The 22,516-nt window shown below is 38.8% G+C and overlaps 1 protein-coding gene across 1 annotated transcript in view; it reads left to right on the top strand.

The window, feature by feature from the left end:
• LOC126263172 (macoilin-1) overlaps nucleotides 1–22,516 on the top strand; it is a 153,376-nt gene that overhangs the window by 78,473 nt on the left and 52,387 nt on the right. Inside the window, exons 7-10 of the mRNA XM_049960219.1 lie at nucleotides 4,064–4,289; nucleotides 4,740–4,808; nucleotides 13,093–13,302; nucleotides 19,578–19,736. Of these exons, the coding sequence (XP_049816176.1) occupies nucleotides 4,064–4,289; nucleotides 4,740–4,808; nucleotides 13,093–13,302; nucleotides 19,578–19,736 (664 nt within the window). The remainder of the gene's footprint in view (nucleotides 1–4,063; nucleotides 4,290–4,739; nucleotides 4,809–13,092; nucleotides 13,303–19,577; nucleotides 19,737–22,516) is intronic.

The following is a 22,516-nucleotide window of genomic DNA, read 5'->3' as shown; positions in this document are numbered from 1 at the left end:
TCGCAGGGGTTCTGATAATTGCTGTCAATGTTTTACATTGCCTTGAGTATCACCAAGTTATCAGTTAGGGCATAGGTAGAGGGTGTATACTGACAATGCACAATATCCTGTTGCAGAGCATGCTCTACAAATTACAGTCATGACCTCAGTTCCTGTTTCACCACACACACCACATGGATTCTTCCCACAGACACCCAATTATACAACTCCACAGGTGGGAACTAGCATTACAACATTTCATTGGTTCATGCTAACCACCTGGCCTTAATTTCCGATAATTTCTTCTGTATTGGCATTTCTTCACAGTAACAACTCCTTTCTTCACACTGTTTCAGTTTTCTACATCTTTCATTTTCTGACCTGCCTATTTTTTACCGTCCCCCTCCTACCTCTGTTACAAACAATACACTCAACTTTTCACTCTTATTAACTCGTGCACCATTTTTTAGCAGTAATCTCTGCCTTGTGCATTACCCTGTCTTCCACTTTTAAGCTCTCAGATTTTCAAATCTTGTCTGGTACAGCCCCCAACAGTCTCTTTCCTTCTTATCCCCTGCGGTAGGCCCCACTCACCTGGGGCTCTAGTAATCCAAATGCTACCCCTTTCCCTAAACCTCTTAAGCTCCTTTTGTCTTCACCCTTCTAATTTCCCCTTCAACACTTCTGCTAGGAGCAGCAGCCACTGGCTCCGAAAGCTTGCGTGAGTAAAACCATTTGTGTGTGTGTGTGTGTGTTTTCTCCTGCTGCCACGTGTGAGTAGATTTTTTTGTCTATCCAATTACATTATATAGTCAAAACTTGATTATTTTTGTTGTTAAATAGTGGTGGTTAAAAGTCAATGGGCCTTAACATAAGTGCTCATCAGCCATCAAATGGTGACTGATTTCTGTCTCAGATATTGATCAGATGCTCATTTCAATTTTGAGCTAGGTTATATTGTTAATTCTGGCACTATACTTCTTCAGTCTTGTTTTGATATCTGCTCAGCAAAAAAACTGAATCAGATGTACTGTTAAGACATTCAGTTCACCAGAAGCTGTACAGAAAATAAACATCACAGAGACCAGAGATACCGCTTTACCATTAAAACAGTTAATATACTCGTATTTTGGCTTTTTCTCTGTTACCCCCACCCCCCCTTCCAACATTTGCTTGTTTTCTGTTGTCTTTCCCTGGCTTCAAAAGACCGGTAATTTTTTTATCTGTTTCATTGTTTTTTCTCTGCTAATGTGTGCAAGTATATATTATAGTGATTATTTCTTACAAATAAAACTGTTTTACATTATTGGATGTATAAAAAGTCTACTCACCAAGCAACGGCAAGAGAACACACATAAAAATCTTATTACGTACCCAGAACCCCAGGTCAGGGGGGAATTACCGAACAGGATGAGAACGAAACAGTCCCTGCTTCCCATCCGGTGAGTCTCCTCTGAGCTGGAATTCTGGATGAATTTTCCAGATTCTACCCCTTTTCCTAAACCCCACTAGTCCTTTTCATTCACTGCTCTCCCTTCCCCTTCAACCCTTCAGCCATAAGGAGTACTGGCTCCAAAAGCTTGTGTAAGTAATACCATTTATGTGTGTGTTCTCCTGCCACCACTTGGTGAATCGATTTTTTATCTGTCCAGTTGTATTTTGAAGAACTGGTTTTTTGTTGACATGTTTTACATTATTGCTCATCTACAAATCTTTCAGGGGATTTGCATTTTGTTATTCAGACTCATGTGGCATATGGGTTTTGTGGACTGTTACCCATTTTATTACATTTGAGAATTTTTGTTGTGCTTACACATGTTGTTTTGGATGTAGTTACACTTACCTCTCCAGTATCAGCTAGAAACAATACTTGCACACAGTAGATTTTTGACATCAATCTTCATATAAACAAAGGTTTCTATCCTCAGAAGTCTCTCGATACGTTATTTTATTGTCAGTGAGGAAACTGTTTGCCAATATGTAATTCCCCTCAAGTGGGTACCAAAAAAAAGGGGGGGGGGGTCATCATTGTAGAGCTCGCCATATGTAACGGTCAAATTGGAAGATTTAAGTATTTATCACTGCTATTCTTTTACTGTTTCTGCCTGTGAATGAATTAAAAACTGTGTAGGTTGTTTTCTTATTTACAGATTGTGGAAATAAAATCCACACTATTGCCACTTGAACATCACTGGGGAAGAAAACTGAATTGTAGAACTTAATGAAGTTTCAAAACTTGTTTATTAGAGATGCAATGAGTTTGTATGTTCCAGTGAAGCAGTATGCCAGTATAATGGTTGTAGCAAAATTCATGACTAAGATAGCATAAATTGAAATTTATCTTTAACTGCTGACAGCAGTGGTTTGTTACCATTAGGAAATGTATAACACCAAGGGAAATTCCTGGGTGGAATAATATGTAAAGTAAAGTAAAGTAAAGGCAACCACTGAACTATAGGTGACTGATTTGTGCCGCATAGAAACACACAACAGTAAACAGGAGTTATGCTAGCTGTCAAGATCTTGCTATTGCTCTCAATATTGCTTTAGTAGAAGTACACATCTTGACACACAACCACATAGACACCCAAACACTGTAGTACAATGGAAAATCCAGAACAGAATGTAACAATATTATGAAATATTTTCATAATATTGTTACAAACACCATAATACCATGGTTAGATGGCTTTGGGTCTCTGTGTGGTTGTGTGTGAGTGAATGTGTGTACTTCTAGTAGAGAAAGAGCAAGAGCTTGAAAGCTAGTATAAATACTGTTTACTATTTTGTGTTTCCTTTCCTTTATTTAATGTGTAAGGAAATGTTATAGAGAAGTGAAACACCCTAAAATACCTTTTAGCCAGATGAATATAATGTGAAAAATAATAGAAGTGTTGCATGAGAATAAAACTGGGAATGCAAAAATCTCTCAAGCTGTAACAGCAAGGCATTGGAGATGCAGTGTATGGTGTTCAGCAAAAGGAAGGCCATTGGTACCCATTGTGAATTTTCGTGCATGTAGCAGTAGTTGTGCATTATGGCACACACTGCTTACCCAGATGCTTTGGAATGTTATACACTGGCTATAGCTTTGACACTGCATATTCAAAGACGAATAAATTACACAAACAAAAGTGAATTAATCCCTGTGAGAAAAACGAGTAATAATCCATTTAGGTGTACTCAGTCCACCAGCCTGCACACACACACACACACACACACACACACACACACACACACACACACACACACACACACAGAGAGAGAGAGAGAGAGAGAGAGAGAGAGAGAGAGAGAGAGAGAGGGAATATACTTTTGAATGTGATATGAGGTTATTTGTTTGAAAATAAGTTTATACTTTGATTCACTTAATTAGCACAAAGAAGGCAGGCTAATGAGTACATAATAATAAAAACCTTTGCTTAGAAGTTAAGGAAGTGGGTGTAAACAACGAAACTGTACCACCACCAGACTAATTACACACTTTACACAAACTTCCCTATTTCACTGAGAAGTCTCTGGAATGCTTTCTATTCATCCTTTTGTGTGTGATGTGATGCAATTTTGTAGCATCTACATCCAAGATGTTATGGTGATTGATGGCCTATTATTTGGGCTTTAATTTCATGTTTTAATCAAATGGTTCTCAGGGTGGTTTGCTGCTATTTTGACCACAAACTGTTCATGAGTGTAATAGTTATTTAAATGTTATAAATTTAAATTGTACTGTTGGCTTACTTCCATGTCAGATGCTGTGTTAAAAGTTCTGTGTTATTGTGGCTATGTCATTGCAGCTGGATACTTTCATATTCTGTTCCGTAACAGCATCCTACGTTGGGATATAGCTAATGGGTTTTAACACTTAGAGAAGCTATTTCAGTGTTAATATATCTGTGTAACTGTAGTATTACTTTTTAATGGGTCTGTGGATAAACAGTATTTCTGAATATGCATTGTACTGTGTCAGGCCAAATAATGTGTGCATTTATTCACCTCATCATTTTCATGGGAAGCTGTCATGCTTTTTATATCAGTCTATAGTCTGGTTATTTAAGGTCTACATTTCTTTTCAATCCTTCTGTAGGTCATACATCACAGAATGATTCTGCAATGTCTAATGGAATTGTTCACAATGGTACATCACACTCTCACACATCTTCTGCAAAAAATAACCACAGAAAGTCTTTAGACAAAGGGGAGAGAGATAAGTCTATGGAACAAGATAGCAAACTTACAGCAGAAAAAGGTCATAAGTACTCATGCGGTCATGGAGGTATTCCAACAGATCTGGACTACATAGAAAGAGTAGGGTATGTAACTATGGATCCAACTAAATGCCTCTTTTATATGTGTTGGTTTTCAGATTGAATTAGTTGATCAGTTAAGTAGCTTCAGTGCTTTTATAAACAGCTGAAAATATTAGGTAGTCCCTTTTGTCTAATTTCTGTTGTCCATAACAGGTGAAGATATATAGCATGGAAATTTGCATGACTGCTGCAGCTTATACTAACAGAATCATAACAACTGTTCAACTGAATGTATACATGTAATAACTTTCTTTTTTGTGACTTGTATCAATTTTGAAGCCAACTGCTTTGCTATGGTGATAGAGAAAAGCATGTTTAAATTTAAGTGCTTTGGTATGGAGGCTATGCATGTTTTGTTGTGTGGTGTTTCATAATTGACCTTTTATTCTAACTTATGCATTTACACTTTTGTGTCAGATATACTGGTAAACATGAATTTTCATTTGATTGCAGGGTTAAATCACTTGATCGAAGCCCTGGAGCAACTCGGAAGTCTGGAGGCTCCAATTTTATATTTAAAAGGTATATTTCGGAATCCTATTTTGTTAAATTGAGACAAAGGAAATTATTCATCAGGTAGTTAAAGGAGATAAAAATTTAATAGTGGTGGGGAATTGGAATTCAGTAAGGAAAGGAATAGAAGGAAAAACAGTAGGTGAATATGGACTGGGGGGAGAAATGAAAGAGGAAGCCATCTGGTTGAGGTTTGCACAGAACATAATTTAATCATTGTTTACACAAGGTTTAACAATTGTGTAAGAAGGTTGTACATGTGAAAAAGACCTGAAGACACCGGAAGCTTTCAGAATGATTATGTAATGTATGTAAACAGGGATTTTGCAATCATTTTAAATTGTAAGAGATTTCCAGGGGCAGATGTGGACTACGACCATGGTTTATTGGCTATGAACTGCAGCTTAAAACTGAAGAAATTGCAGAAAGGCAGGAAATTAAGATGATGGGATCAGGATAAACTGAAAGAACCAGAGATTGCTGAGAGTATCAGAGGGAGCATTTGGCAACGATTGACAAGAAGAGGGAAAGGAAGCAAAACAAGGATAATGGAATGTAGTCAAATGAAATAAGGTGATGCTGAGGGAATTAGGTTAGGAAATGAGGCACGTAAATTAAGAGATGTGTTTTGATATTTGGGTAGCAAAATAACTGATGATGGCTGAAGAAGAAGGATGTAAAATGTAGCCTGGCATGGCAGAAAAGCATTTTTGAAAAAGAAGTTTGTTAACGTCGAGTATAGATTTAAGTTTCAGGAAGTCTTTCCTTAAAGTGGCGAACCTGGGCACAAAGGATTGGAAATTTGTATGGGTGCTGATAACACTAGTTAACAATTTTAGATATTTTTCTGCATCTGGTTTGTAAATGGGTGGATTTACCTAATTTTAGGGTGCTAAATACACTGGTAAAATCAGTTTTTGCTATCACGTCACATTTCCTAGATACACAACAGAATAAAAAATAGTAATAGGAAAAACTGACAGAATTAAGTAAAAAAAAATATATACATTCAGAACGTTTGAAATCAATGCTATTTTTTATTTATATATGGGCATGATGCCAATAAAAGGTCCGAATTAGTTCAGAAGATATTTTCTCCTTTAATTGTATTATTTTGGTTTTTGAAAAATGCGATGACGGAGCTCTTTCGTTTGCTGTTCCATCATTCTTCATAACAAGACCCCAGCAGTAGTCACCCATAATTGAAGAGTTCCAATGGCCTTGATAACAGTGTTCCGTGGTAAGAATGTCTTGGTGAAAGCGTTCACCATGCTCGTCACTTACGGCTCCCAAATTTTCTGGGAAGAAATCAAGGTGAGAATGTAAAAAGTGAATTGTAAGCGACATTATACACCCCATGTTCTCATACTGTCCAAAAGATCATTCACAGTGGTAACTCAGTTTTTGTCTTTTCTGTTACCCAAAAAGCCCTTCACAATTGCTTTAAAAGAAGACCCAATAGCTAATTGGATATCTATGAGTTTGGTATCAAAGGTTGGATCTTTCAGCAATTTTTTTATTTGTGGTCCAACAAATATACCCTCTTTCAGCTTTGCTTCATTTAATTTGGGAAACTTTTCTTTTAAATGATTGAAGGCCACACCTTCTTTATCCAGAGCTTTTACCAAGTTCTTGATAAGACCCAACTTGATAGGAAGGGGAGGCAAAATGATTTTATCGGGCTCAAGCAAAGCTCTGTAAGGAGTGCAACAAATTTTAAATCACAGCAAAGCTGCCATTCGTGATCCTTACATTTGATTGCCTCTAGCAGCAAAGCCATGGTTTCATAAGTTTCTTTCATGTCTGCTGTGTAAGCCAAAGGTACTGATGAAAATGCATTGCCATTATGCAGTAGTACTGCTTCCAAGCTGGTTTTACTGGTGTCAATAAATAATCGCCACTCCTGTGGATTCTGTTGTACACCTAGCTGCATCATCAAACCATTGACATATCTACATACACACATTGGATTCTGCATATCAAAATATTGAACAAAGGAAGCACATCTTCATCTGAAACAGGAAATTTTTGTCCCTTTAGCTAGAAGGATCGGTTGTTGCAGTCTTGACCACCAAGAGTTCAGCTTGCTTATTTGAAAGTTTTGGATCATGAACCAAATCATTCAGTTCCTTTTGATTAAAGAGCTGAGGCGAAGTGTAATGATATTAATGGCAGTACTCTTCTATATGTTCAGTACTTTCTGATTCACTTGACATGGTGTCTGGTTCCATGGCTCTCAAGTTACAGACAGGAACAGGCAACCCCTCATCATGGGGCACAGGTAAATGCACTGAAGATACATTTAGATACTTTATTTTATGTCTAGTTTTGCTTGAATGTCCTGAAATATTTGTAAGACAGAAGTAACAGTCTTAATAATGGTCATTAGGCTCACACCACACCATCTGAACAGCAGATGGCATGGCTTGGCATTTTCCTTTCAACGACTCAGTTAAGATTGTAGTACAGGTTATGCGGACAGTGTGAGCTTGAAAATTTTTATCTTGGTCACCCAACAGGACAACCAAAATACAATTTATATGCCTTCTTAACCAAATCGGTGATTGGTTTTCTTTGGGCTTTTGGAGTGAATTTCCCACACACACAACAAAAGTTGTCGGGGTTGTTTAGACAGCAACAACATTTAGTAGTTGCCATTTTTCTTAGTGTAAGTTTCAAACACAAAAAGTTTGTACAATCTTTCACAGGAAACACACACTGAGGATCTCTTTTACCACTAGATTACCACACCAACCATTTACTGATAATTTATAGATCCTCTGCAAATCAAAAACAAACAATTAAACATCAAAACAGAACAACAGCAAAAAGCGAAATACCCCCCAAAAAAACTTTAAAAACTCAAAAATGGTACGTGCTAGAACATTTTGAAAGGTATATTTGGATTATACACACCAAAATACTTACTAATTCATGTATCACATCCCAGATGCAAAATGGCTGTTGACTAGTGTAACCAAGCAGTGGAGCACCCCACAAACAAAATATCATCATCACCTTCACCGTCATTTTTTGTGAATGTATTTGTATGCCATGTTTGGAAGTGAAACATGAACAAAAACAGTTTAGCAGGAAGAGAATAGAAGCTTTTGAAAAGTGGTGCTAAGAAGAATGCTGAATATTAGACGGGTAGATCACATAACTAATGAGGTGGCGTGGAACGGAATTGAAGATTGAAAGAAGAAGAAGGTGGTGGTGGTGGTGGTGGTGGTGATGATGACAACTGAATTACAAGCAACTGTAAAGTATTTGGCGTTTCTAGATGGGGCTCAGTGTTGCAACTCACAATTGTTGTTGTTGTTGTTGTTGTTGTTGTTGTTGTGATCTTCAGTTCAGAGACTGGTTTGATGCAGCTCTCCAAGCTACTCTATCCTGTGCAAGCTTCTTCATCTCCCAGTACCTAGTGCAACCTACATCCTTCTGAATTTGAATTTGTTCAGTGTATTCATCTCTTGGTCTCCCTCTACAATTTTTACCCTCCACGCTGCCCTCCAATACTGATACATGGCTACACTCCATACAGATACTTTCAGAAACGACTTCCTGACAAATTTATACTCGATGTTAACAAATTTCTCTTCTTCAGAAACGCTTTCCTTGCCATTGCCATTCTACATTTTATATTCTCTCTACTTCGACCATCATCAGTTGTTTTGCTCCCCAAATAGCAAAACTCATATACTACTTTTAAGCGTCTCATTTCCTAATCTAATTCCCCCAGCATCGCCTGATTTAATTCGACTACATTATCCTTGTTTTGCTTTTGTTGATGTTCATCTTATATCCTCCTTTCAAGACACTGTCCATTCCGTTCAACTGCTGTTTCAGGTCACTTGCTGTCTCTGACATAATTGCAATGTCATCGGCAAACCTCAAAGTTTTTATTTCTTCTCCATAGATTTTAATTCCTACTCCAAATTTTGCTTTTGTTCCCTTTACTGCTTGCTCAATATACAGATTGAATAACATCGGGGAGAGGCTACAACCCTGTCTCACTCCCTTCCCAACCACTGCTTCCCTTTCATGCCCCTCGACTCTTATAACTGCCATCTGGTTTCTGTACAAATTGTAAATAGCCTTTCGCTCTCTGTATTTTACCCCTGCCACCTTTAGAATTTGAAAGAGAGTATTCCAGTCAACATTGTCAAAAGCTTTCTCTAAGTCTACAAATGCTAGAAACGTAGGTTTGCCTTTCCTTAATCTATTCTCTAAGATAAGTCGTAGTGTCAGTATTGCCTCACAAGTTCCAACATTTCTACGGAATCCAAACTGATCTTCCCCGAGGTCGGCTTCTACCAGTTTTTCCATTCGTCTGTAAAATATTCGTGTTAGTATTTTGCAGCCATGACTTATTAAACTGATAGATCGGTAATTTTCACATCTATCAGCACCTGCTTTCTTTGGGATTGGAATTATTATATTCTTCTTGAAGACTGAGGGTATTTCACCTGTCTCATACATCTTGCTCACCAGATGGTAGAGTTTTGTCATGACTGGCTCTCCCAAGGCCATCAGTAGTTGTAATGGAATGTTGTCTGCTCCCGGGGCCTTGTTTCGACTGTGGTCTTTCAGTGCTCTGTCAAACTCTTCATGCAGTATTGTATCTCCCATTTCATCTTCATCTACATCCTCTTCCATTTCCATAATATTGTCCTCAAGTACATCACCCTTGTATAGACCCTCTACATACTCCTTCCACCTTTCTGCTTTCCCTTCTATGTGCTTTCCCTTCTATGCTTAGAACTGGGTTTCCATCTGAGCTCTTGATATTCATGCAAGTGGTTCTCTTTTCTCCAAAGGTATCTTTAATTTTCCTGTAGGCAGTATCTATCTTACCCCTAGTGAGATAAGCCTGTACATCCTTACATTTGTCCTCTAGCCATCCCTGCTTAGCCATTTTGCACTTCCTGTCGATCTCATTTTTGAGACGTTTGTATTCCTTTTTGCCTGCTTTATTTACTGCATTTTTATATTTTCTCCTTTCATCAATTAAATTCAATATTTCTTCTGTTACCCAAGGATTTCTACTAGCCCTCGTCTTTTTACCTACTTGATCCTCTGCTGCCTTCACTACTTCATCCCTCAAAGCTACCCATTCTTCTTCTACTGTATTTCTTTCCTCCATTCTTGTCAATTGTTCCCTTAGGCTCTCCCTGAAACTCTGTATAACCTCTGGTTTAGTCAGTTTATCCAGGTCCCATCTCCTTAAATTCCCACCTTTTTGCAGTTTCTTCAGTTTTAATCTACAGTTCATAACCAATAGATTGTGGTCAGAGTCCACATCTGCCCCTGGAAATGTCTTACAATTTAAAACCTGGTTCCTAAATCTCTGTCTTACCATTATGTAATCTATCTGATACCTTCTAGTATCTCCAGGATTCTTCCGTGTATACAACCTTCTTTTATGCTTCTTGAACCAAGTGTTAGCTATGATTAAGTTATGCTCTGTGCATAGCGTTGTCTAGACCATCTATATTCCTGGAGTGTCGCTAACGACTTCCGTTATTCTGGTGAGAAAACCGTCTGTATGAACTTCTGGCATTAGAGACAGTTTCTTCCACCGTTCTTACATCTGAGTCCCATTGCTCTCCCATTTGTGGAGACAACAAAATTTTTTGGTCTTACATTTGACAGGAAACTTTGCTGGTCTCCACATGTGTCTTACTTGACTGCTGGTTGTACCCGTTCCCTAAATGTCCTCCGTGTTCTCAGTGGTACGTCATGGGGAGCAGATCGAATGGTCCTGCTTTGCTTATATTGGTCTATTGTCCGATCATAGCTTGATTACGGGACCTTTGTCTACTCTTCTGCCTGGCTGTCTATCTTATGCCGTCTAAACTCTATCCACCATCGGGGGCTACGTCTGGCGACTCGAGCATTCTACATCAGCCCTGTTGAGAGTCTGTATGCTGAAGCTGCCTAATTAGCGCTAAACTACCGGCACGATATGTTGCTTTGTCAGTACGCCTGCCACCTGATGTCAATGCCCGACCACCTATCATATTTCTCCTTCTTTGATGACTCTCTCGACCGTCAATACGGGCTGTATGTCTCTGCCCTGTTACCTCCTGGAGTTCGCTTTCGTCGCTTGCTTCAGCAACTTGATTTTACCCTTCCTACGACTTTTCGAGTGGGTGAGAGCCCGACGCCACCTTGGCTCCAGGCTCAGGTTCGTGTTCACTTTGAACTCAGCTCGTTCCCAAAGGAGAGGACCGCGGGTTCGATCTACTGCTCGGGGTTTGTCGAACTTCATTCAAGGCTCACTAATAACGTCTTTATTTACACAGATGGCTCCAAGACTACTGCTGGCGTCAGATGTGCCTTTGTCGTTGGAGATGATACCTTTCAATACCAGCTCCTTGACCAGTGTTCAAGCTGTACAGCTGAGCTTTTTGCTCTCTATCAGGCTGTTCAGTATATCCGCCATCATCTTCATTCTCCCTATGCCATCTGCTCTGATTCTCTGAGCGCCATTCGGAGTCAACGTGACCCATATTCGGACCACCCTCTCATGCAACGAATTAAACGGTCCCTTCAGTCGCTAGCTGATACTGGCGCTCGTGTCCTTTTTTTGTGGATTCCTGGCCACGTTGGTGTGCCTGGGGACGAAGCTGCTGGTGCTGCAGCCAAGGCTGCTGTCGTCCTGCATCGGACACTTTTCTTTTGTGTCCCATCAACTGATGTTAGTGGGGTTCTTTGTGGGCGCGTTTCATCATTGTGGCATAAGGCTTGGTCCTCTCTCCATGAAAATAAGCTTAGGGCCATCAAACCGATCTCGGCAGCTTCGACGACCTCCTCACACCCTTCCCGGCGAGAGGAGGTCATTTTGGCCAGGTTGTGGATTGGGCATTGCCGATTTAGCCACCGCTACCTGTTGTCCGGTGACCCTGCCCACAGTGCCCCTGTGGTCATCAATTGACGGTGTGCCATGTTTTATTGTCCTGTCCCCGTTTTATTCACTCTCGTGTTGTCCTGTGTCTGTCGTCTACCTTACAGGAACTTCTAGCTGATGATGCTCGAGCAGCTGCTCATGTCCTTAGTTTTATTACACTGACGGACTTGTCCGAAAAGATCTAACTCTTTTGTTTATCTGCCTCTTTGTAAGTACTTTCTGATGTTGCCCCCTTGCATTTTTCTACGCTATTAGTGCACTAACGTTTGTGATTGGGCGCATGAAGAGAGTTCCTCAGTTGGCCCAATATTGCTGTGTATTGCATTTGAAAAATGTCACAGAAGACCTCCAGCATGATACTGAATGCTACAACAGGTTTGAAGATATAGAAGAACTGGTTATTTCTCTTGATACTCGCTTTGGTTGCGAGTGTCCTCCACAGAAACTGCATAGTAGCAATATTCCATTCCTCATGTTTCTTCTTACTATCTATGGATTTAAAATATCTGTGAATTATTGTTTAGCAGTAAGTGGCCATTATTGAAGAGCAAAAATAAAAAGTATGAATGTTTTATCTACCACAAAGATACTTTTACAGTAGAAAACTGTTGGAAAATAACAGTAGTTGGACACAGCTATCACTCTGCACAGTATTTTGCGACATTTTATTTCCACTAGTTACCACACACAGTACAAAGAACTTTGTAACTGGAAAACATTACCGTCCAGTAAAGAAGTTTGCCATCTGCAGTGGTTATTTTGCAGATCTTATGGACTCGCTCCTCAGGAATGGAATCAACCAACTACAAAAACATCGGACTAACTGCGTCAACCTAAAAGTGTACTACATAAAAAAAAATTGAACGGGTCAGCAGAAGAAAGTACTAACACAAGAGAGCATATTTCAAGGTATTGCATGTCATATCATTGGCTAAAGTTCGAGACAAGTTAAAACAGTTTATGCAGTAGAAAGCACTTTTTAGCAATACATATGAAACTCGGCGTTACCAGCAGATGATGCTTTCAAAAATGGAGCAGATAAAGTGACCGGCCTGAGACTAACAAAATTGAGAATTAGCACTTTACTCTGCTGGACCCGTTCTATTATACTGATATTTCAATTGATCTACAGGATGAGAGTTTGCAGGACCTTTGTTTTAAATATTTCCTGACTCACTTGAACCATTGACAACTGAAATGTGTGGCAACAGTACTTCTTTCCTTTGATTATAACGGTATAGAATTACTGGTTGCATGAGTTAATATTTTCAGAACTGCTTATGTATGCAATGTGTATTTTATGACTTTGAACATGGCAAAAAACACTTTTTTGTAGAAAATAGGTCTATTGTTGTAACTTAAGTGTTCATTTATTTCCAGGTCAGTGAATGATTTTGATGTAAATGAGGTTGAAAAAGACAAAAGTGCAAAAATATCTGTTCAGTCCTTGAAGACTAATTCTTCAAGTAGATGGAGCAGTAATCAATCCCGTGAAAATGCTCAGCGTGAAAGAAAAAATAAAGTTAACCGTGATGTTAATCGTGAAAATGCAGAAGGCAGTGTATCATGTAAAGACGAGTATTATGCAAGGTAAGTCTTCAACAAAACTTAGTTTTTCTTTAAAACAACAATGTAAGAAGCAATGAAAGTTTGAATACAAAAAAACCTGCAAATTGTGAGCTTCGTTGAAACTCAATGCCCAAGGGTGGTCTTCTCAACCTTCTGTCATTCAGCCATTCACTGGCCAGTGGCTGCCGGAATAGCCTCTTCAGCATGTTAAATACGACCCCCAGGCATACACACTGGGTGCATCTTGTGTTCTTTCCTGTGCCTTGCTGCCATTTGTATAAGGTGTATCATTATTCACTGTACATTTAACTGCCAATGATTAATAGACCATAACGTGTAGGCTTTCACAGCCAGCAGCTTCATTAATGAAAAATGTCAGGCTAAGAGGCCATGGTCAAACATTAGAAATTCTTCCTCCTGATATTCGTTGCCAACTGCAAGCAATATCTTCCAAGGTGAGTCAACGACTGGCTATTCGGCCGTGGAGGTCTTGTTTGTATAGAGGGCACCAGCACTCATCACATGCTGTCGACAGTAAAACTATCTCTAACATCATTACTCTCTATCAAAGGTAATTGATTGTCACATTGTTGGTACAAAGTCGACCGCCATATCTTATCTAATTTTAAGCCTTTGTTGTTGTGGTCTTCAGTCCTGAGACTGGTTTGATGCAGCTCTCCATGCTACTCTATCCTGTGCAAGCTCCTTCATCTCCCAGTACCTACTGCAACCTACATCCTTCTGAATCTGCTTAGTGTATTCATCTCTTGGTCTCCCTCTACAATTTTTACCCTCCACGGTGCCCTCCAATGCTAAATTTGTGATCCCTTGATGCCTCAAAACATGTCCTACCAACCGATCCCTTCTTGTCAAGTTGTGCCACAAACTCCTCTTCTCCCCAATTCTCTTAAATACCTCCTCATTAATTTTCTGTTAAAATTATTTGATGTTTCTGTAAGAACATGCTTAATGCTACATCCGAAAATTTCCTGAAATAACCTATTTCACACGTAGTTCAGGGGTTCTCCAGAATTGCTTTGTTTCCATAAGGAAAAATGTTTGAACAGCTATACTTCCCGACTAGAGCTATTTATGTCACCAGTGGTTTCGTAAGTGTCACATACATGGATCTCGGCACCCTCGTAGTCAACGTGCTTTGTCTGTTAATCATAGGGCATAGTTGTTTAAGCCATGCATGTGCTTCATTGGTGTTGTATGTGTTTATCTTCTGTGAATATAAGATCCAACCAGCCAGAGGTCTGACCTTTCTCATGGAATTACATTGGATGTGTGTACAGAATAATTTGTTCACAATGTAGATCATGTTATGTGTTACTGGAATATCATTAATGTAGAGCTTAAACAGCAGGCCCCCCAAGATGCTGCCTTCGTGTACTCTGGCTTGAATGCCATGTTGTGTTGATTGTTTGCCCTCAGTGTTGTTGTTGTTGAAACTTCTGTTTGTGAGATATGAATGTAAGAGACTTAAATGTCTGTCAGGGAAACCAGCGTTGCCGAGTTTGCTGATGAGGCCATTTTGCCAGAGACAATCAAAGGCTTTTTCAATGTCTGGGAACACAGCCATTGTTGCTTTGCGGAATTGTGGCTGTCTGTTATCTTGTATACTATGCGGAGGAGTTGTTGCATTGTAGAATGGCAATTACTGAAGCCAAATTTCTCCAGTCTCAGGGTGTCATCATTGATGCAGTTGGTTTAGAATCACCTTCTCACCTGTCTTATTGAGCAACTTCAGAGACTGATGGGTCAGTAATTCTGTGGGATGGAGTGGTGTTTCCCTGGCTTCCTAATAAAACAACCTCGGCCGCCTTCCAAAAGGCAGAGAAGTATTGGTGTCATAGGATGGTATTTGTCATGTTTATCGTGTATATACCCTAATTTTATGGTTTTACTTGGTCCTTCAAGTAAATACAGAGAATATTCACATGTTATGTCAAGCTAATTTCTGGTGAGAACTGTTTACATTTGAAGAATACAAACAACAAGGTGGTGAATTATCTGGAAAACCTGTAAAATCAGGAAATCTCAGGGAAATTGAACTTACTGGAAAAGTTGGATAAATCTTAGGGAATTCTGATATAATCTGAAGGGAGTTTAACTGTTTGTTGACAAAAAGAAATATGCTAAGTCATACTGTTACAGATCACTCTGAGAGTTTGCTTCATAAACTGGGAGTCATAGTCATATAAAGAAAGGTGAAGTAGTACATTGAATTGTTTACATTTATTACTTGATTACAGCCATGTGTGGTGCACTTTTCAGCCTCAGGAACCTCCGTTATTATCTGTGGCCTCCCGGGCTCCAGCTGCATTTCCCGTTACATAATTGTCAATGCAACTGTGTGTAATTCACACTTGAGAATATATCACGCAACTTGAATTTAGCATTCACACACAGCAAATGTGGTTTTCTTTTTTAAAAGATAATTTATGTACTCAGATCCATATGTGTGCACAATTATTTTGTAGATCAGCACTGAATTTTTAGGCACCGGTTCTTGTTTAGTATTTATTGTCTTCTTCTTCTTCTTCTTCTTCTTCTAGTCCTTTAACGTGTCCATACCATCTTAGTCTTTCTTTACTGTGGTCTCTTGCATAGGTCTCTCTTTTACTGTTACAGTCCTAACCTGCTTCTTAGATGTTTCATTTCACAAGCTTGTATCCTGCTGAACTGCCTTTTATACATTACCCACATTCCTGATGAATACCTGAGTATTCTATCATAGTATGCTCAGTATAATATTTGTTTAAAGTTGTTTACTTAAAGTTATTTAGTATTTCAATGTTGCGACTGTGAAACTGTTCCTGTTGGTTCCGCAAATCATCCCATTTCTAACTAGTGAATGTTGCATGAATTATCTTCAATCCGACAAGTTCCTCAGTAAGCTATGACTTACAGTCCTATCCAGTTATTGTCTCAATACCTTTGGATCATTTGCCATTAACAACAGCACTACTATGAAAAATGTCTGGTTTGAAACATTATGTGCCATGTCATTGCTATCAAGGTCTATTGATATTACTTTACAGTAACAATGGTTCGAAGCGTGTTTCTGCAAAGATTTTTCATATACATTAGGATTCCTCACGATGGGACACCACGGTGTGGAATGGTGATGTGCAGTGATAATGATGAAAATTCTAAAGATGGCCAGAGCTTATAACTTACAGAATTATTGATAAAACTGTAAATAAACTGTTGTTTTGTGTTCACTGTTTTGGTTTAACCACTAACATCTCCATCAGTATACTCAGAAAATTGAAGTTGTAAGATATTCTGCTCTTTTTTGTGATGTCACTAGTTTTATCAACCAGACTACCAAAATCCTACAGCAGAATTAGAAGCAGCCACTATGTTGTCTTGACAGATGTATCTAGTGTTTTCCATAGTTGCTGCATTTTTCCAAGTGCTTACTCCATTATTTCAGGTGTAACATGTATGTTGTTTGCAAATTGCATATGGCACTTCATCTGCATTTGTAAAAAGAAAAGGGGAGGGTTGGTTTGCTGTCAGTGTCATTATTGACTTTTATTTTCTTCTACTGCAGAATGAGCAGAGTTATTCACTGGTAAATTTATCATCAGCTTTACCTTAGCTTCTTTTGGTGTTGGGGAAAAAAATCCATATTGTATTCAGAATATGTTAGTTACTGCTGTGAATGGCAGTGCTAGTTTAAAATCCATTGTCTTCAGTCTGCTTTGTTTAAAGCACCACAATGGGCCATTTGGAATCTGGTCGTGGGCACAGATGTTTCTAATCTAGTGTACTTAGTTTGTAGTTCAGAGGATTACATCACTTGTGTAACTGTGTTACCAAGTACTGAATGATTGAACACGACTTTCTGAACAACAAATAAGTAATTGATGATAATATTAGAAAGGAGAAATGCTAATTGCTTTAAAGATGACACGTTGAGATGCAGACAACAGAATGAAAAGACTGTTACACACATAGCTTTTGGCCAAAGCCTTCTTCACAAAAGAAAAAACACACACACACACACACACACACACACACACACACAAGCAAGCACACGCCATGCATACATGGCTGTCCCTCTGGCTGCTGCAGCCAGAGAGAGTGGTCATTTATGCATAAGATGTGCTAGTTTTTGTGAGTGTGTGCTTGCTTAGCTTTTTTTTTTTTTTTTTTTTTTTTAGGCGGCTTTGGCTGAAAGCTATGTGTGTAACAGTTTTTTTCGTCGTGCTTTTCTGTACTCAATGTGTCCTCTGTAAGGTACACAGAAAATTCGCACAGCTATACAGAAAATTCATATTTTTTTCTTAAAACATTGAAAGCAATAATCCTTGAAACATTAATATCATGCAGTTTTTAACACAAAATCTTTCAAAATATTTAAAGGTAGTTACTGAAATTCTAAATTACCCAAAATTTCCTTTTTCTTTAACGTTAGGAACTACAACCTTTAAAAAATAGTACAATCCAAGGTATTTAGAGTAATCAAAGAAGTTCTGGATTTCCCAAGTTTTCTTTTTCTTTAAACATTAAAACAAACAACTTAAATTTAAAATCATCCTTGGTATTCTTTCTAAACCAAGTAAGCTTAAGTTCAGAAACTCTTTAATGTTAGTGCACTGTAACTGGCCATAGAGATGCTGACATGTGAATGACTTAACGCCAGTTCACTCAATCCAGTCATGAGAAAATCAGCATTGGAGCAGTTACAGAAGAACCACTAACAAAATTTATTACAATTCACTGAAGCGTAACATGCACTAATGTGACCACACACAAATCAACCTTTCTTCAGCGTCAGGTACTTTAGTGTATGGTTCACTTTACTACAGTCCCAGGCTAAGAACATTGTCTATAAAAGACAAATTATCGCTCTGTCTTAACCAACCTTTTATTCACCCGCCTCTTGAACATGAGGCAATTTGAAACAATACAGTTAAACCTTGATGGGACTCTCTTACGTGCAGATTTTGGCCCGTGGAACATGTACCCACAATCACGAAGTGTGCTGAAGATAACATGCCTTCTCTTGAATGTTACGCACGCAGTTCAACACGATTTACAAACCCCCGAAGGTCTACAACAGAAATGCATCCGATTACCCACATATACATAGAAATTTGCAGAACATTACGATGGTACAATTTCGTGACACTACAGTCAACAATAAGCTCAACTCGCTCTTCAGCACAACATCCAGTGTGAAGTATCCCAGAGGAATACTGTTCGAGCAAAGGTGAATGGCCCAGTTCAAATTCAAAATGGGATGCCGACGCTCCCAAAATCAGTAGGATTGCAAGGCACTAGTTCCGAAGTGATGCACTCCTCTCTATCCGCCAACTAAACAGCTACCCATCATGCAGATGACACCATAGCACTTCTCGCACTTGCACATGCTTAAAACTGTTATCCATGCCTGGCATCGCTGACCACGGAGCAATTTTTCTTTGCATAAAGGCATGCTGACGCCAGAGATCAATACCGTCGCATGTATGCATCACATGTATAATACTAAAAGTAGTAAAGTAAGATTTACAGTAGGAAAAGCCTGGAAATCTTGGGGAAATTCTTTGATGGTACAAAATCGTCACTCAGAACAACGGTACTACCTCTTAGGTCTTCATTGCTTGTTGGACATAGAATAAATATTTAGTACATATTTCACTTATAATCCAAAACTCTTTCTGTCTGCAACAATTATGTGTTGCTCCTTACTGCTTTTTTTCTTTTTCTTTTTAAAAAAGCTTGGTCTGTAACATCTAACTATGGTTTTTTTGTTTTCTCCATGCAGGCTTAGCTCCCACTTTTTGCATTCTGTTCACACAGCTGTTATGTAGAAATACTGCATAGACAGTAACATTCTTATGACAGTTACTCTGAAGAAACATTTCATATCACTTTTTGTCATTTCCCTCATTTCTGTGTTGTGATAAATTATGATTAAAAGTAACCACCAACAGAAAGTTTTCAGTTTGGTTACACAGTAGATAACAACAGTGTATTAAATTTGAGGAAAAGAGTTTCTATCTTTTTAGAATAGTTTTAGGATACAGATTGAATCAGTTGTGTGTAACTTTTGAAGTATTATATCCTCTTTTGCATATTCACAATATGAATTAAAAAGCTGACATGTTGGATTTCATTTAAGTCAGTGGTGTATAGGATTTGATCTCTGTTTGTGATTGTCAACAGCCAGTTTCTGTGCTGTTAAGTGTACAACTTCATGTTTCAAATTTTGTCACATAGAACAGTTGCTGAACATATATAATTCAACCTGCACAAATTTATTTCATATTTTACAGGTTAGAAGCTGATGTAAGAAGGTTCAAAGTTGATCTGCAGCTGAGCAGACAAGTAGAACAGGAACTGCGTAGCCAGATAAGCACACTTGTATCTGGCGAGCAGAGTGTTAAAAACGAGCTTTCTCAACTTCAGCAGGATAATGATAACCTTCAGTCAAAGTAAGTGTGTTACCTTGTATGATAGATTTTGAAACTTAGTTTTTACAATTTTCCAGTGATGAACAAATGATGTAGTGTGAAATTTTAAGTTTTAACAACAATTTTATTGTAAATGTAAAATTATATTTTAAATTTTCTGCATATTTATTTCATTTTACAATGTATGATGTAGGATCCATAAATCACTAGCTTGAACAGTACAGTATGTGTTCATTATGTTTACTGCAAACTTGGTTGTGGTTGTAATTGCTCCTCTAAATCTTGTCTTCACATTACCCTTTCTTTCACATTACATTTCTTCTTGTCCTTCTTCCTGGTATCTCCCCAGTGGAGAAGAAAGTAAACTGGGAAAGAGAGTCTTTTGTGAGAGCTTTGTAATCAGGTACTGTGGGGTGACCTATAAGAAGATCAGTGGAGCAGGATTTATGGTCTTTTGGAAGCATGTAAAAGATTGGTGTACAAGGTGGTGGGTGACATTACTGGTGTGAGGTGAGAGTGGGTTAGAGTGACAGATTCTGGTATGGACTTAATGCTTTGACAAATTGCTTGAGGCTGCTTTGGTTTTTTGGAATGGGGTCATAGTAGTGAGAGATTCATAAGCAGAAGTGTTGAAAAATGTACAGAGAGAAATAGTCATTGCTGTTGATGATTACAGTACTGAACCCTTGTCAGTGGGAAGAAGGATAAACTCGGAATTGGATTAAGGTCACCAGTAGATGTTCTTTCCATGTTGTCTACCAGCTGTTTTGTAGTAACCATAAAGTGCGGGGGTGTAGAAGCACCCAGTAACACACCACATCGTTAATGACTACAGCATTTATCTCAGTACCTGTGCCATATTATCTTAAGATTCATGTTGGCTGACATAGAAAATATATTCCTTAGTGTAGACTACTAGAATAAATTAGTTTTCAGGATATCAGCCTCTCCATTTGTATGACTGACGAGAAGAAAGGGTCCGCAGCCACAAATAGTTTGCGTCATCATCATCATTTAAGACTGATAATGCCTTTCAGTGTTCAGTCTGGAGCATAGTCCCCCTTATAAAATTCCTCCATGATCCCATATTCAGTGCTAACATTGGTGCCTATTCTGATTTTAAGCCTACTACTTCAAAATCATTCTTAACCGAATCCAGGTACCTTCTCCTTGGTCTACCCTGACTCCTCCTACCCTCTACTGCTGAACCCATGAATCTCTTGGGGCCTTGCTTCTCCCACACGTGTAACATGACCCCACCATGTAACCCTTTTCGTCCTGACTGCTACGTCTATAGAGTTTTTTATTCCCAGTTTTTCTTTGATTTCCTCATTGTAGACACCCTACTACCATTGTTCTCATCTACCAGTACCTGAAATCATCCTAGCTACTTTCATATCCGTAACCTCAACCTTATTGATAAGGTAACCTGAATCCACCCAGCTTTCGCTCCCATACAACAAAATTGGTCGAAAGACTGAACGGTGCACAGGTAACTTAGTCTTGGTAGTGACTTCCTTCTTGCAGAAAAGAGTAGATCGTAGCTGAGCGCTCACTGCATTAGCTTTGCTACACCTCGCTTCCAGTTCTTTCACTATGTTGCCATCCTGTGAGAATATGCATCCTAAGTACTTGAAACCGTCCACCTGTTCTAACTTTGTTCCTCCTATTTGGCACTCAATCCGTTTATATCTCTTTCCCACTGACATTACTTTTGTTTTGGAGATGCTAATCCTCATACCATAGTCCTTATATTTCTGATCTAGCTCTGAAATATTACTTTGCAAACTTTCAATCGAATCTGCCATTACAACTAAGTCATCCGCATATGCGAGACTGCTTATTTTGTGTTCACATATCTTAATCTCACCCAGCCAGTCTATTGTTTTCAACATATGATCCATAAATAATATGAACAACAGTGGAGACAGGTTGCAGCCTTGTCTTACCCCTAAAACTACTCTGAACCATGAACTCAATTTACTGTCAACTCTAACTGCTGCCTGACTATCCATGTAAAGACCTTTAATTGCTTGCAAAAGTTTGCCTCCTATTCCATAATCTCGTAGAACAGACAATAACTTCCTCCTAGGAACCAGGTCATACGCCTTTTCTAGATCTATAGAGCATAGATACAATTCCCTGTTCCACTCATAACACTTCTCCATTATTTGCCGTAAGATAAAGATCTGGCCCTGACAACCTCTAAGAGGCCTAAACCCACACTGATTTTCATCCAATTTGTCCTCAACTAATACTCGCACTTTCCTTTCAACAATACCTGAGAAGATTTTACCCACAATGCTGATTAAAGAGATACCTCTGTATTTGTTACAATCTTTTTTGTTTCCATGTTTAAAGATAGGTGTGATTACTGCTTTCGTCCAGTCTGATGGAACCTGTCCCGACTCCCACGCCATTTCAATTATCCTGTGTAGCCATTTAAGACCTGACATTCCACTGTATTTGCTGAGTTCCGACTTAATTTCATCCACCCCAGCCGCTTTATTGCGCTGCAATCTGTTGACCATTTTCTCCACTTCCTCAGATGTGATTCTATTTCCATCATCATTCCTATCCCATTGTACATCAAAATCTGAAACATTACTGATCGTATTTTCACCTACATTGAGCAACTCTTCAAAATATTCCCTCCATCTGCCCAAGGCATTAACAGGATTCACCAGCAGTTTTCCTGACCAGTCGAAAATACTTGTCATTTCCTTCTTACCTCCCTTTCGAAGACTGCTAATTACACTCCAGAATGGTTTTCCAACAGCTTGGCCCAAAGTCTCCAACCT

The sequence above is a fragment of the Schistocerca nitens genome, chromosome 6 (genome assembly GCF_023898315.1).
Source record: "Schistocerca nitens isolate TAMUIC-IGC-003100 chromosome 6, iqSchNite1.1, whole genome shotgun sequence".
Lineage (NCBI taxonomy): Eukaryota > Metazoa > Arthropoda > Insecta > Orthoptera > Acrididae > Schistocerca > Schistocerca nitens.
Note: the sequence above shows the minus strand (reverse complement) of the source record. Positions and strands in the feature narration are given on the sequence as shown.